Source organism: Rhizopus delemar, genomic scaffold (genome assembly GCF_000149305.1).
Source record: "Rhizopus delemar RA 99-880 supercont3.2 genomic scaffold, whole genome shotgun sequence".
Lineage (NCBI taxonomy): Eukaryota > Fungi > Mucoromycota > Mucoromycetes > Mucorales > Rhizopodaceae > Rhizopus > Rhizopus delemar.
In genome coordinates, this window is record NW_027137828.1 from 832,702 (window position 1) to 844,926 (window position 12,225).

At 35.3% G+C, this 12,225-nt stretch overlaps 6 protein-coding genes across 6 annotated transcripts; 1 reads left to right on the top strand and 5 right to left on the bottom strand.

The window, feature by feature from the left end:
• Positions 1 to 187: 187 nt before the first annotated feature.
• RO3G_02534 (uncharacterized protein) lies at positions 188 to 1,842 on the bottom strand (the record flags this gene model as incomplete). The annotated part of the gene is made up of 6 exons (XM_067657125.1): positions 188 to 256; positions 411 to 607; positions 743 to 1,237; positions 1,281 to 1,348; positions 1,392 to 1,548; positions 1,596 to 1,842. 6 exons carry the CDS (start codon positions 1,840 to 1,842, stop codon positions 188 to 190), a joined length of 1,233 nt encoding a protein of 410 aa, XP_067513226.1.
• Positions 1,843 to 2,343: 501 nt separating this feature from the next.
• On the top strand, positions 2,344 to 3,147 carry RO3G_02535 (uncharacterized protein; the record flags this gene model as incomplete). Its single annotated transcript, XM_067657126.1, has 1 exon — positions 2,344 to 3,147. The coding sequence occupies one exon, from the start codon at positions 2,344 to 2,346 to the stop codon at positions 3,145 to 3,147; it is 804 nt and encodes a 267-aa protein (XP_067513227.1).
• A 1,021-nt stretch (positions 3,148 to 4,168) lies between these two features.
• On the bottom strand, positions 4,169 to 4,384 carry RO3G_02536 (uncharacterized protein; the record flags this gene model as incomplete). Its single annotated transcript, XM_067657127.1, has 2 exons — positions 4,169 to 4,258; positions 4,313 to 4,384. 2 exons carry the CDS (start codon positions 4,382 to 4,384, stop codon positions 4,169 to 4,171), a joined length of 162 nt encoding a protein of 53 aa, XP_067513228.1.
• Positions 4,385 to 4,864: 480 nt separating this feature from the next.
• On the bottom strand, positions 4,865 to 5,650 carry RO3G_02537 (uncharacterized protein; the record flags this gene model as incomplete). The annotated part of the gene is made up of 4 exons (XM_067657128.1): positions 4,865 to 5,149; positions 5,202 to 5,418; positions 5,470 to 5,584; positions 5,647 to 5,650. 4 exons carry the CDS (start codon positions 5,648 to 5,650, stop codon positions 4,865 to 4,867), a joined length of 621 nt encoding a protein of 206 aa, XP_067513229.1.
• A 614-nt stretch (positions 5,651 to 6,264) lies between these two features.
• Positions 6,265 to 8,510, bottom strand: RO3G_02538 (uncharacterized protein; the record flags this gene model as incomplete). Its single annotated transcript, XM_067657129.1, has 4 exons — positions 6,265 to 7,150; positions 7,206 to 7,372; positions 7,550 to 8,301; positions 8,351 to 8,510. 4 exons carry the CDS (start codon positions 8,508 to 8,510, stop codon positions 6,265 to 6,267), a joined length of 1,965 nt encoding a protein of 654 aa, XP_067513230.1.
• A 571-nt stretch (positions 8,511 to 9,081) lies between these two features.
• On the bottom strand, positions 9,082 to 10,475 carry RO3G_02539 (uncharacterized protein; the record flags this gene model as incomplete). Its single annotated transcript, XM_067657130.1, has 4 exons — positions 9,082 to 9,102; positions 9,153 to 9,727; positions 9,775 to 9,960; positions 10,016 to 10,475. The coding sequence occupies 4 exons, from the start codon at positions 10,473 to 10,475 to the stop codon at positions 9,082 to 9,084; spliced, it is 1,242 nt and encodes a 413-aa protein (XP_067513231.1).
• Between the last annotated feature and the right edge of the window lie 1,750 nt (positions 10,476 to 12,225).

Here is a 12,225-nt window from a genome sequence, read left to right on the forward strand (position 1 = left end):
GTGATTTGGAAACTGAGATAGTACGCTATAAAGTGTATATACTGTTTAATGTGCATATAACAAAATGCTATATAGGGCATGCAGTGCAAATGTACGCTGACCATCTGTTCTCATAGAACTAAGATCAATTCCACTCTTTTTCTCTCGTAACTGTTGTTTGTAACTCAATCATAACAAAGGCATTTATTTATGCATCAACTACATGGCCTTCATGAAGGTTATAGATGTAGGAATAGAAAATACGTATACCCTTTTGCTGAGAATAGTATAACTTTTACATTGAACATAAAAACGAAAACAAGTAGACAGTTGACTGGAGAGCGATCGTCCGGACTTTAAGATTTTTATAGTAGAGAAGCCTTGTTTTATTTTACAGTTCATAAGAAGAGTATGAGAACGCTTTAACATACCTTTTGGTATAACTCACTACACCAAGCTTGAATGACACGAGCTGTAAAAAGGGATCGAGGTGACCAAGTGATGTAACTAACGTGATGTCCTGCTGGGAATTCAACCAGTTTACAGTTTTGACTCTTTTCACTGCTTTTATGAGCCGTCATGAAATTCGCAGCCATGTAGGATTCAATGATATTATCTCTTGCGCCTGCTATACATAAAAAGGGAATGTCAATGTGTGTATCTTTAATAAGAGACGCAGGTGAATGCTGATGTAAAAAGTTCATGTCTGCTGTAAGATGGTGAGCGACTGATTCCGAAAAGAAGTTGGCTACACTATATTTACTGGTAATATCCAACGCGCCATTTAAACTAATCACGCCCTGGGCAGATGTGACCACATCTTCAAATCCTGGTTGATATCGTGGATCATTAGCTGTCAAACAAGCCACAGCAGCCAAATGACCACCAGCAGAGTCACCGGCTAGTATGATACAATCCGCGTTGCCACCGAACCAAAAGATATTTTCTCTTACCCATCGAATAGCACGCTTGACATCAATTAGACTTGCAGGATAAGGGCTTTTGGATGCCAAACGATAACCCACATTGACAACGATCCAATCTTCTTCAGACACGAGTATCTTTTGGTATGGATAGAATATATCCTTCTTGCCTGCTCTCCAAGCCCCACCATGAATATGAATCAAGACAGGTTTCAAATGCCCTGTTGTAGGTCTGGTGGCAGTGATGATGTTCAATGTATGTTTACGTGGTTGATCATAGTCTTGATCAGTCGTATTCAATGTCTCTCTTATTTCCTCAGTTGTAGCATAAGTAACTATTATAGTTTAATAAAAATAAATAAGAAAAGGTAAGCTTACTGTTGGGATGAATAGTGATGTTGGATGGTGTCCAAAGAGGATTTATCAAACAGATGAATAAGTTCCAACTAAATTAAATGAGCATGGATTATGATATCAATCATAGCTTACTTTATAAAACGCTGAAGTTCGTTCACATCCAACTTATAATGAGACAATATAAATTCTTCAACAATCCTTTTTTCTTTCAACATTTCATAAAATAAGCGTACAAGACCCAGTAGTGTACAGATATCCACATAGTACATGAAACAACAAAGCATGTAATCTATATCACACATCAATCACTTTTTCATTCACATCGAATGAACTTACTGAATCCACCCAATAATTTTACAAGCTGAATGATTATGATTTTAGTCATGATCAATTGAAGTGATAGCTCTGTTGCTGTAGAAATAAGGAATTCATAATACATCAATCGTTTTACGACTGGTTGTAGAGTGAAATAATCCTTCAAGAAAGATACATTGAATGCACCTAATGTACCAAAAGCGAATAGAGATACTTCGATTATATATAAAGTACCTATGCCAGCTGTAAACAGTTTGATAAGAAACATAAAAGAGATGATAAATAAAAGATTGAATGTGAAAAATACGTTCTTTTCTTGGTTACACCGCATATCACCCAAACACTTTTCATCCATCCATCAAGGATGAACATAATTTATTGATAATAAAAAGAAATGTACAGGACAATGCTAAAAAGAGTTGTTAACTAGAAGAAAAGAACTGGTTTTGTATTGAAAATGATACACCTGTGTGACATTGATAGAAGTACTTTAGGAGACAAGTCAACATAATTGACAAGACCTTTTGATAGATTATTGTGTTGACTTTGACTATATTAGATAACAGTTCATCATTAAGCAAGTGTGTGAGTGAGAGTATGATTGAATATATTTCTTATAAAAATACCAGTTCTGAAAATCATTCAAACCAAAAGATGTTTATCAAAACAATAAAAAAAAACAATCATTGCATAAACCCGTGATTTACAGGATATTATAAAAACGCATTCTCATTTTTTTTATTACTTCTTTCTTTCTTTGAAACAAAAAATGAATGAAAAACAAGCATTTAAAGAAGAAGAACAGGTTATAGCAACAAATAAAAGATGTAATCAGTGGATCAACTCACTTATACTTCTTGTTCTTTCCTTGGTTGCTCTTCTCAAGATATTTACAACAATCAATATCGAACAAGACCTCGTTACTCTTCCTGACATCCAATCTTCCTCTTTCTTTACAAAACAAGAAAAGAAACCAACTCTCGTCTTACACACCGGATTTCCTCCTCTGGAAACCATAAAAGGATTACCCATCTTACCTGGAAAGGCCGCAGCAGCCGCTTTTATACCCAAGCCATCCACAACCACAAATGACGTCAAGGTTCAAACAAGAAAAGGTGGAGAGAGCTGGTGGGACCGACTGTTTCCCAATCATCATGTTCATCTCAGCCGTGTTCAGTTACCGATCATGAGTTCCACCAACAAAACGATGACTGCCACCTTATCCATCTGTCCCAGTGAACGAAGTCGATTCGGTAGCTCTCGATTCCCAGATACCAAAAAGTGTCTCTCAACTCGTCTGGTTCAACTTTCTCCAATAGAAGAAGGCGATGATTTTGGTGTGATCGATTGGGAGCCTGAATTAGTCGTAGTCTTGAAAAAGTCGACTGTTTATTGGCTCGTAGTTCAGGCACCTGATGTTGATGCTTCGTTTGATTGGGTTTATGCAAAGGAGTCTAAAGATGCAGTTGAAAAGGAATCAATTATTGCTGTACAAAATGAAAATGGATGGCAATTACAATTGGCTGAACAACCTATACCGAGTGTTATGATCCTGGTTGAAGAACACAGTTAGTTCATTTAAATAATAAATACAAATGATTGTAAGCTATGCAAAAGGATGCATTTATCTTTAAAAAAGTATGTGTGTGTGTCAATGACTGAGTGGATCAAGGCGTCCTCTTTATTTTCCTCCTTATTTCTGTCTCAAGTAAGTGTGACTCTTTCAGTTCGAGTTGTTTACTCTATTTCAAATCGAATCCTGTGAATAAGCATCAAATTAACCAAATATTAAGCAATATATTAAAACTAGTTTTTAATTTAAACATTATCTTAAAAGGGATAAAGTGCTTTGAGGGATGATCAAACTCTTCTGTGGATATCTTTGCCTTTGCTTTTCCTAATATGGCAATAGCCTCAAGTGCTCAAACTTAGTCGGTGGTTGTCCTGTTTGATCTACGTTTATGTATTTTAAAATTCTTAGTCCAATACACACTATAAATTTTCCGTACTTTTTCTTTTTTTGCTTTGTTGCTAATTATAAATGGTTCTTTTCATTGAAAGGAAAAATTACCAGTTTTTAATAGAAAGAGGTATGAATCTGATCGAGGAAAACCTTCAAGTAGATGATAACCAAGCAGTTAAGTGTCTATAAAACTTAAAAGTAGAAAGAGGATATAGACAAACGATCGGTCGTATAAGCAATAAAGATTCGGGATCTTTATATCGACTTGAATGAGAGTTTTTTGTTTGTTGTGTGGAGTACTCATTGTGCATATTATAATCGAAACTGTAATTATAAAGGCCTTAACTAACTAGTTAGAGGAAACTAGTGCTGAATAATACGAAGAATACTTGCAACTCAATTGGATTGTGTTACTTTACCTAATACAGAGTCATAGCTAGGCTACAGGATAACTAGTCAAATTAGTTAACTTGGCTAGTCAATTATCTTATTTATTCACAAGTAAATTAGCATTCATATCGGCCAATAGTTGGAGATATCTTTCATTATCTGAGGTGCCTAGTTACTTGGATGTGAGGTAAGGCCAACATTCTTTGTGGATTTGTTCTGGCAGCTGGATGGTTTTATATTTCTACACATGGCGGCTTACATCCACCAAGTATTTTTCATTCTTTTTGTACAAGCAAAATCCTTTTGTATAGCCAATAAAGCAGTAACCATTCTTTTTAGTCAAGTCTTGACATCCAAATTTAACTATCCCATGATAGCCACTTACTGTATGAAAGCTTGTTTGCTTTGGCCAAAGCGGAATGCCAAAAGCGATCTTCCAGGAGCTCTCTAAAATCATTCTAAGCACTCTGGATAATAAAACGAGTCAATTTTGACTGATATTCCGTAAGATTTGTTGAATGAAAATGAGTAAATTTGGTACATGATTTTTGATAGTATCAAAAACGAAGAAGGTATGACTCTCATTAGAATCTTTTTTTTTTCTTTATATGCAGTTGAAAAATGGCTTGTGTTATCCATTCAGTTCATTAAAGCTATGTTTGCTGAATGAAGAGGATACATAGGAGTCACAAGAACACTTTGATAACATCAATACCATGAAAGCATGCTGAAAAAAAAAAAGAAGTATCCATGAAGTGAGCATGAAGTAACAAATGATCAGTACAAGCATATAAGGCAGAAAGTGAGCGCTTTTGGTGCCCTTCTCTACTTCAATATTAAAACTTCTCTCGTACGCGTTCAAAACAATAGTTAAAGACTCTAAATGCTCTTTATTGATGCCAAATTGCATGTAAGAAACAAATCACAATATAAAAGTTTATTTCTTTTTGCTTCGTAACGTCTGCCCTGTGCCTGCAAAAATATGGGATTGCTTTTCATCCCTTTCACTGTTGGCAGATGGTGGAGGAACAAGTGGATATCCAAAATAAATTTGACCAAAAGGTAAAACCAATGGACCATCCTCATCTTCATTTTCTATTTCTTCGCTTTCCAATGTATTGGTATTTCGTTTATTTTTGCCTCGAAGGCTTTGTCCTCCTCCCTGAAATGCTGAAAATTCATTTTTAACAGCCTTTGGAAGATCGATGGGCATTTTGCTTGTCTAATCCGACAATAAGATAAATACAAAAAGTTACCAATAATAGCATACATACCATTACTTGTGATTTTTGCTGTTTTGATGGTTCAACATAACCTACAGGAGGAGCAAAGTCTACTTCTAAATCAGTTTCTACAATTGATATACCAGAATGATCCTCATGAAATGGTTTAGCTTCCAATACTTTAATCTCATATACTTTATCATTGTAGTTGATCTGTATAACATCGTTTACAGTCAAAGTTGAAAAGTTACGTAAGGCTTTTTCTAACCTAAATTGATTCTGTTAACTCGATCCCGCTACATACATTATTATGCATTACACTGCACGATGATCGCTTATGTCTAAGAAATCTGCTGATTGTGGTTGGATCTTTATAAATGAACCCAAAGGTAGAGTAGTATTTTTGACTTCGATAATATTTCCAGGTTCAACACCTAAAGATTCCATCATCTATTTCATAGTTGAGTGGATATGGTTATCACAATACAAGTCATACCCATTGTGGTAAATAAACTCTTCCTTCTTCAGCAATAAATTCAAGTACGCCTGCGTGTGTATGCTTCCTTTGTGCACCATTAAATAACTTGAATAACATTGGATACGAAATGTTGAGTTGTGCTATTCAACTATTAGAACTATTAGTTTATATAATAAAAAACCCTTACATAATTTCTCTAAAGCTGATTGAGGAAGTATAACTTTTTCATGTATAATTTAGTCAACATGTCTCATATACAGTTACAAACTTACTCTTTCCTCCATAATTCACATTTTCTCTGTCGTTTCCATGCTGCATCATTGCAATGGGGTAACATCGATAATTCTCTGAAAATCCTCTATTAGGATTCATCAATCCTCCAAAATTAGAACGAAATCCTCCAAAGAAAGAATTTGAAAAACCATCGTCGTCATTAAACTATACATGTTTAATTACACTTGTTTAATCTATACACAGCCAAGTTACCATTGTGTGTGCAGTCTATAATAATCTAACAAAGTAAAAAGAAAAGAGAAAATTAAATTGTTGATCATGACGTTTTTTATGAACCCAAAATAAATATATGAAAAATACAACCAATAAAAAGCTTTGTTTATGCCTTATTATTGTCTTTATTTAAAAAACATAACTTTTCCTTTTGGGTAGTTTGCTTCCTATACTCGATCTACGCTTAATCATCACATTCGTGTTTAATAGTTTTGGTATTTTACTAGTTGTACTTGAACTTTCGATTGCTTGTGGAGGTGGTGCTTTAACCGATGAGAGTCGTTTAACAGACAGTGGTATATAACTTTGACTGGGTGTTAGCTTTCTATCTTGCGGAATGAGTGACATAGAATATCTCTTTTGAGTTTTTTCTAATAACAGCGATTTACTGTGAGTCATCATACTCGTTTTCCTTTTTATGTCTGCATATTCTTCTAGCCATTCTGCAGGATTTTTTTGTTGTTCAGTTAGTAATGTTGGCGCAACTTGCTTAGAGTCATCTTCAGAGTTGACTACTTTTTGCCCTGGATCATCTTCTTCTCCTTCATCATCCTCTTCCTCATTCTCTTCCTCACCTTCATCCTCTTCCTCATCTTCTTCTTCATCCTCTTCCTCTTCCTCATCTTCTTCCACATCCTCTTCTTCATTTTCATCTTCCCTCTCATCTTCATTTTCGTCTTTTTTTCGTATTTCTTCATCCTCTTTTTCTTCATCCTCTTTCTCATCTTCTCCTTTATTTTCCTCTTCTTGCTCTTCACTTGCTGTTTGTTGATCAATAAAATGATCAGACTCTGGTGATACTATTTCATGATTTTCTAAATCAATGTCTACTTTATCAGGTACACTGCCACTTCGTTTTTTCTCTTTGGATGCAATCTCTGCATCCGCAAGGTATTTCTGATCTTGTCCAACATGTTGAGGCAAATCCTCTGAAGCAGCAGGAGAAGCGACTTGAAGGTCAGCCACGGTAGTTTCCTGCTGTGTTCCTGACAAGGAGTGATTCTTTTCTTCTTTACTATTTTTAGAAACTTTAAGTATCACTCTTCATACCATTCATCATGTCCTATTACATTTCTTTTGTTTGGATGAATTCTTTTATATTAGCTGACACAGGAGGTGTAACAGGTTCCACTATTGCTTCTTGTTCTGTTGATGAAATGACAGTATCATCTGGAGACTCTAACCAATTCTTATTTGTCTTTGGTAATTGGATATTTAAAGCCTTTTTATTCTTTTTCTTTTTAAAAAACAACATGAGAAAAGAAGGGAGGAAAAAAGAGACAACACACAAAAAAAAAAGTACTTTAGTAAACCCTTCTCCTTCCCCCTCTTTTTTTAAATAAGGAGTTCTTTTACAGACTCCTTATATAACGTTATAGATATAACCAAGAGATATTGATCGTTCATCGCCTACAGTAAGGCAAATACGTGAACCAGGTTGAATGTGCTCATCACCCATCATACCCAATGCCCTGAAACGTTGATTAACCAATCTGGAAGGCGTACCAAAGCTCTCTGCCAAAATGCGAGCACTGATAGGTTCAAGTAAAGTAAATGATTGACCTGAACAAGGCATGTCAGGATCATGTTCAACAGGCATCATAACCGGTGCTTTTTGTTCCTTGATCTGGATTGTGTTATTATGCAATTTTTTGAGGTATTTAGCAGTGGCTTGGCCATAAGTAAGGCCGTTAAAATAAGGAATTGTATTTGCATAAGCATAGCCTGCATCCCAAATCATGACACCTCCAAAGTGAGGATTACTTTTAATATCGTCCAGGATCAGCGTCAGCTTTTCATAATTCACATAACCAGTATCCATATGATTGTCTCTACCCAACACACCCAGGAATACCTTGGTTTTTCCTTTTGTAGATTCCTTGCTCCATTCGCTCCACTCGTCAAAATTAAAGTCTGATGACGCTCGTGGTTTATGTTCTGAAGCTGAGCAGTAGTTGTTGTAGAATTGAACAAAGACTATGTCAGGATATGCTTCAGTATATTTAGGTTCAGGATGAAGGATGTTATAGACTGCGTTTTTGTTATAATACTCTAAATCACAACACTGTGGAGCAGCAGTGATGAGGTATTGACGTGGTGGGTATTGTGTTTTGAACAGCTGACGAAGTGTATGAATATGTCTATCATAGCCTGCCCCATCCACCTCTGATGATAATGTAAGATAGACGTCACGTATACTGTAATGAAAGATTACCTTCAGGGTCATAATCAATACCGTCCAATACGACATTACCAAACGGTCTTGGCACCGTACGATCATCACCACCCAAGAACTTGTTCCACAGCCACCATGCAAAGAGATCTGGATCCCACGATTGTGAATGATAGGGACCAGCAGCGCCTCCTACTGACATTAATACTTTGACTCCCTTTTTCTGGCAATGTTGAATATCTTTGGCAGCATCAATACAGTTTTCAACATCATTACAATTATCTGCTAGATTAATAATGGGTGATTTCTTGGGTCCGCCAACAAAATCAACAAGAAATGAAAGGATCACGATACTGACACCTTCTTGATCACAATAAAAAGACAATCGTTTTTCTCCAAAGTCTCCTTGACCCCAATAGAGGACCACATTATCTTTTTTTTCTAACAACTATTTCTGTTATTAGGATCGACTCCTGTATTTAGTTACTCCTTATTACATACATTTTTTCTATTGACTAAATGACTTGATTGTGCCAATGTAAGATTTATAATAAATAGTAATAATGCAATATACATGATGAATAAAGAAATCAGTCGTTAGATGATCAAAGCTCAGACAACATACAAATATATGTAATTTTAAATGGAATGCTCTCTTAGTAAGGAATGGGATGATTTGATGCTATCTACTTTTTATCCTTCTTTTTCATAAAAAATGTTTATGACAATATAAATGACAAGCAGTTCAGAATTTAATATTCATATAAAAAAGTTTAAAATATAGTTCCATCGCTCTATTATACACTTGTTAGTATCTCGTAGTATTTCTAATGCGCCAACATACCTTGATCACAATAGGTGGTCCACCATTCCCTGGTCTTTTTTTAGCAGCAATTTCACGTCCAGCAGTCCAAGTACCACCTTCCAACACTTGAGCCAAAACAAGCTTTTGGCCCAACTTTTCTTCTACTTGCTGCTTGATGATATCCAAATAGACCACGGTCAATGCACGCCATTCGACAATAGCTGGATCAGATCCTTCAAACACTGGTAGCTCGCCTTCTTGGACTGTACCTCGTCGGACTTCTTCTGGCTTTAAAGTCAATAATCCATAATCGACCAAGAGACCTCCGTTACGATACTCTGGTAAGCCCGTCATCAGTTCAACACCTTCCACTTTGATATCCAACGAAGTCTCGATAGATTCAATCAAGGAATAGGTCAACCACTGAGATAGCTTGTGGAAAGGTACCAGGTTTTCATGGTTTCCCAAATCAGTCAAGGAAGCACAGGGCCATACATCACCTAGTTGAACACCCTCTATTTGAACACGGGCTGGCCACATTGCTCCTAAGCTCATGACTACTTGCCATAATGTTTCAATCCGAATCACCTTTTGGGAATTATTCAACAAGTAGTCTGTTCTTGTGTGTTAGCAATGCGTTCTATATCAATAAGTCAATTACCTATCATGTTGCCAGGTCTTCTTGGTTCATTATCAACAGAAGGAAAATAGGTAGGTTGACTGTCAAGGACTTCAGACAGTCGCTTCAACAAGTTTGAACGGCCTTCCAAGCCAATCATTTGGTTCGTCTCCGTGACTTGGAAACCTTCTGTCATACGCTCAATCGTAATTTGACCCAATCCACCCACTATTTAAAAAGAAAATATAGACTCTATTTTTTAATATACAATTTCCCTTCTTACCGTCAACACGATCAAGCACATTGGGTGAACTTGAGAAATAACCTTTCAAAAACATATCAAAAGAAGCCAAAGCCAAACCCTCTGATCTTCCCACTTTATCACCCCTTTCTGTTGCATACTTCCATACTTGTCCTGCACCTGCATCCACCAAGACAGAAACAACCACTAAATCAATCAGACGACGTGCTTGTTCTATTCTGTCAATACCATCCAGCTTCCATCTGGCACGTAATGCTTCAAATTGCTGATGATCAAAGTGTCGAAGTCGAGAGTGAGGTGGAATCTTGGAAAGATCTGGGAAACGACGTGTGGTGGTGTAAACGACGTGGTCAACGATGGCGGAAAGTGCGGATTCGTTAATATCAAACGATTTGAGGCCACCTTCTTTGGATTTTTCATACACTTGCATACATCTTTCTCGAACTGCGACTAGACTGCGTAAATAATCTTGAACTAACATTTGTAAAATAAAATAAAGAAAAAAAAAAAAATAAGGGAGAAAAGTGCACTTTCTATTTATGTTGCATAAATGCCTTTGATGTCACACATATACGTATTCGGAAATTGTATATTATTTCTCTATCTTATCAAAAAAACATTGATTTCTCTCTTTCTCTTTATACTAATTATAATTTATACTCATCAACATATGTTTTCATCTTTATATTATCGTAATCTGGTTCACTTGAGAGAATGTTATGTACTGAAATAATAAAAAGAAGAGAAAGTATTTTATACTCAGATATTTAAACAAGTGTGAGAAATATAGCAAAATGTACACATTTCGTCAGATTTTTAGCTACATTGAAATATGGTGCATACATATCAAAATAGAGTCTATAAATAAATAAAAAAAGAAGTTTTTCAACTAAAAATTTAATTATGTTTGCACCAGTATGCTCTATCCAGATGCAAATATTTGATTCAAAAAGCTATTATTGGCATTCAATTGTTCCTAGTTGAACCTATAGCAATTTTCCTTTCCCCTTTATTTGCTTTATTATTTTTCAGTAAGCATTCTGAGGTAGAGGTTTATATCACAGGTGGCAATGTTCAAGTCTCGCTATATCTTCTCTCTCTCTCTGGCAAAAGAAAAAAAAAAGTATACAAAAGTTTCATTTGTTCCTGCAGTTTCCTTTGCAAGCTAATATTCCCAATTGTTTCATACTTACTTGAAGAAAAATAAAGTTATAAACGGATAGTAAGGCTTTGGTATGTTTACACACTGAAAGTAGTGGGTTCTAGGTGATTAAACGTCTTGTCAGACTTCAACTTTAATGTGATACATATAAAACCAATCATATAGCATAACTCATGTCAATCTTGTGTTTCTTATATTTACAAAGTGAAGGAAAATATATACTCATGTAGCCATATTATTATGAAGTGAGTATTGTTGGGCTACACAGTTCCAATTAGTTTATGATGCTTTGTGAAGAGCATATGACATAGTAATTTGAACTTGAAAGCGTTATGAAAGAAATTGATTGAAATGAATTCACAAATCTTTGAAGAAACACTCTATATAATATAGTATTAAAATGGTCAATAATGTATAATACAAGAGACTACTCTCTAAAATAGATCACAGCCTTTCTGTTTTTGTTCAGGTTAGGCTTAAGCTTGTTGGTACTCTGTCAATGATTACGAGATGAAGGTGCTGACTTGCTATTTCTAATGGATTTTTGTATGTGATAGGTCATGTGCCAGTACTATCTGAATTAACAGCTAGACACTCTTTCATGAAGAAAAGGGTCGGGGCTAAACAAATTATGCTATATGGATCAGTAAAGCTAGATGCACTAGCTTGTATTTTTTTTTTATTTCTATTAAATTGACTTGAATGCAAGAAATCCCTTTTTTAACCAAAAAAGTAATATTTTTTCAAAATATATTGCACTCCTTACTCGACTTTCACAACTTCACTTGTTAATATTTTTTTCCTTCGGCAAATTTGAGTTGTGCGTAAAAGGATGTTAATAAAACTATAGTAATCCCAAATACACAGCACATGTATTATTTCTTGCCCCTTTAATTAAATGAAAGTCTTTAATGAGCTACTTCCAGTCCTCATCACTTTTCTTTAACTATTTAACTAAACATACTAACTTAAAATTTATAAAAAAGTAACAGATGCTATGTTCTTTGTTTATTTTTTTTTAAGAAAATCACAGCCTAGAAACTCCACATCACAAGGTAAACATATCCTT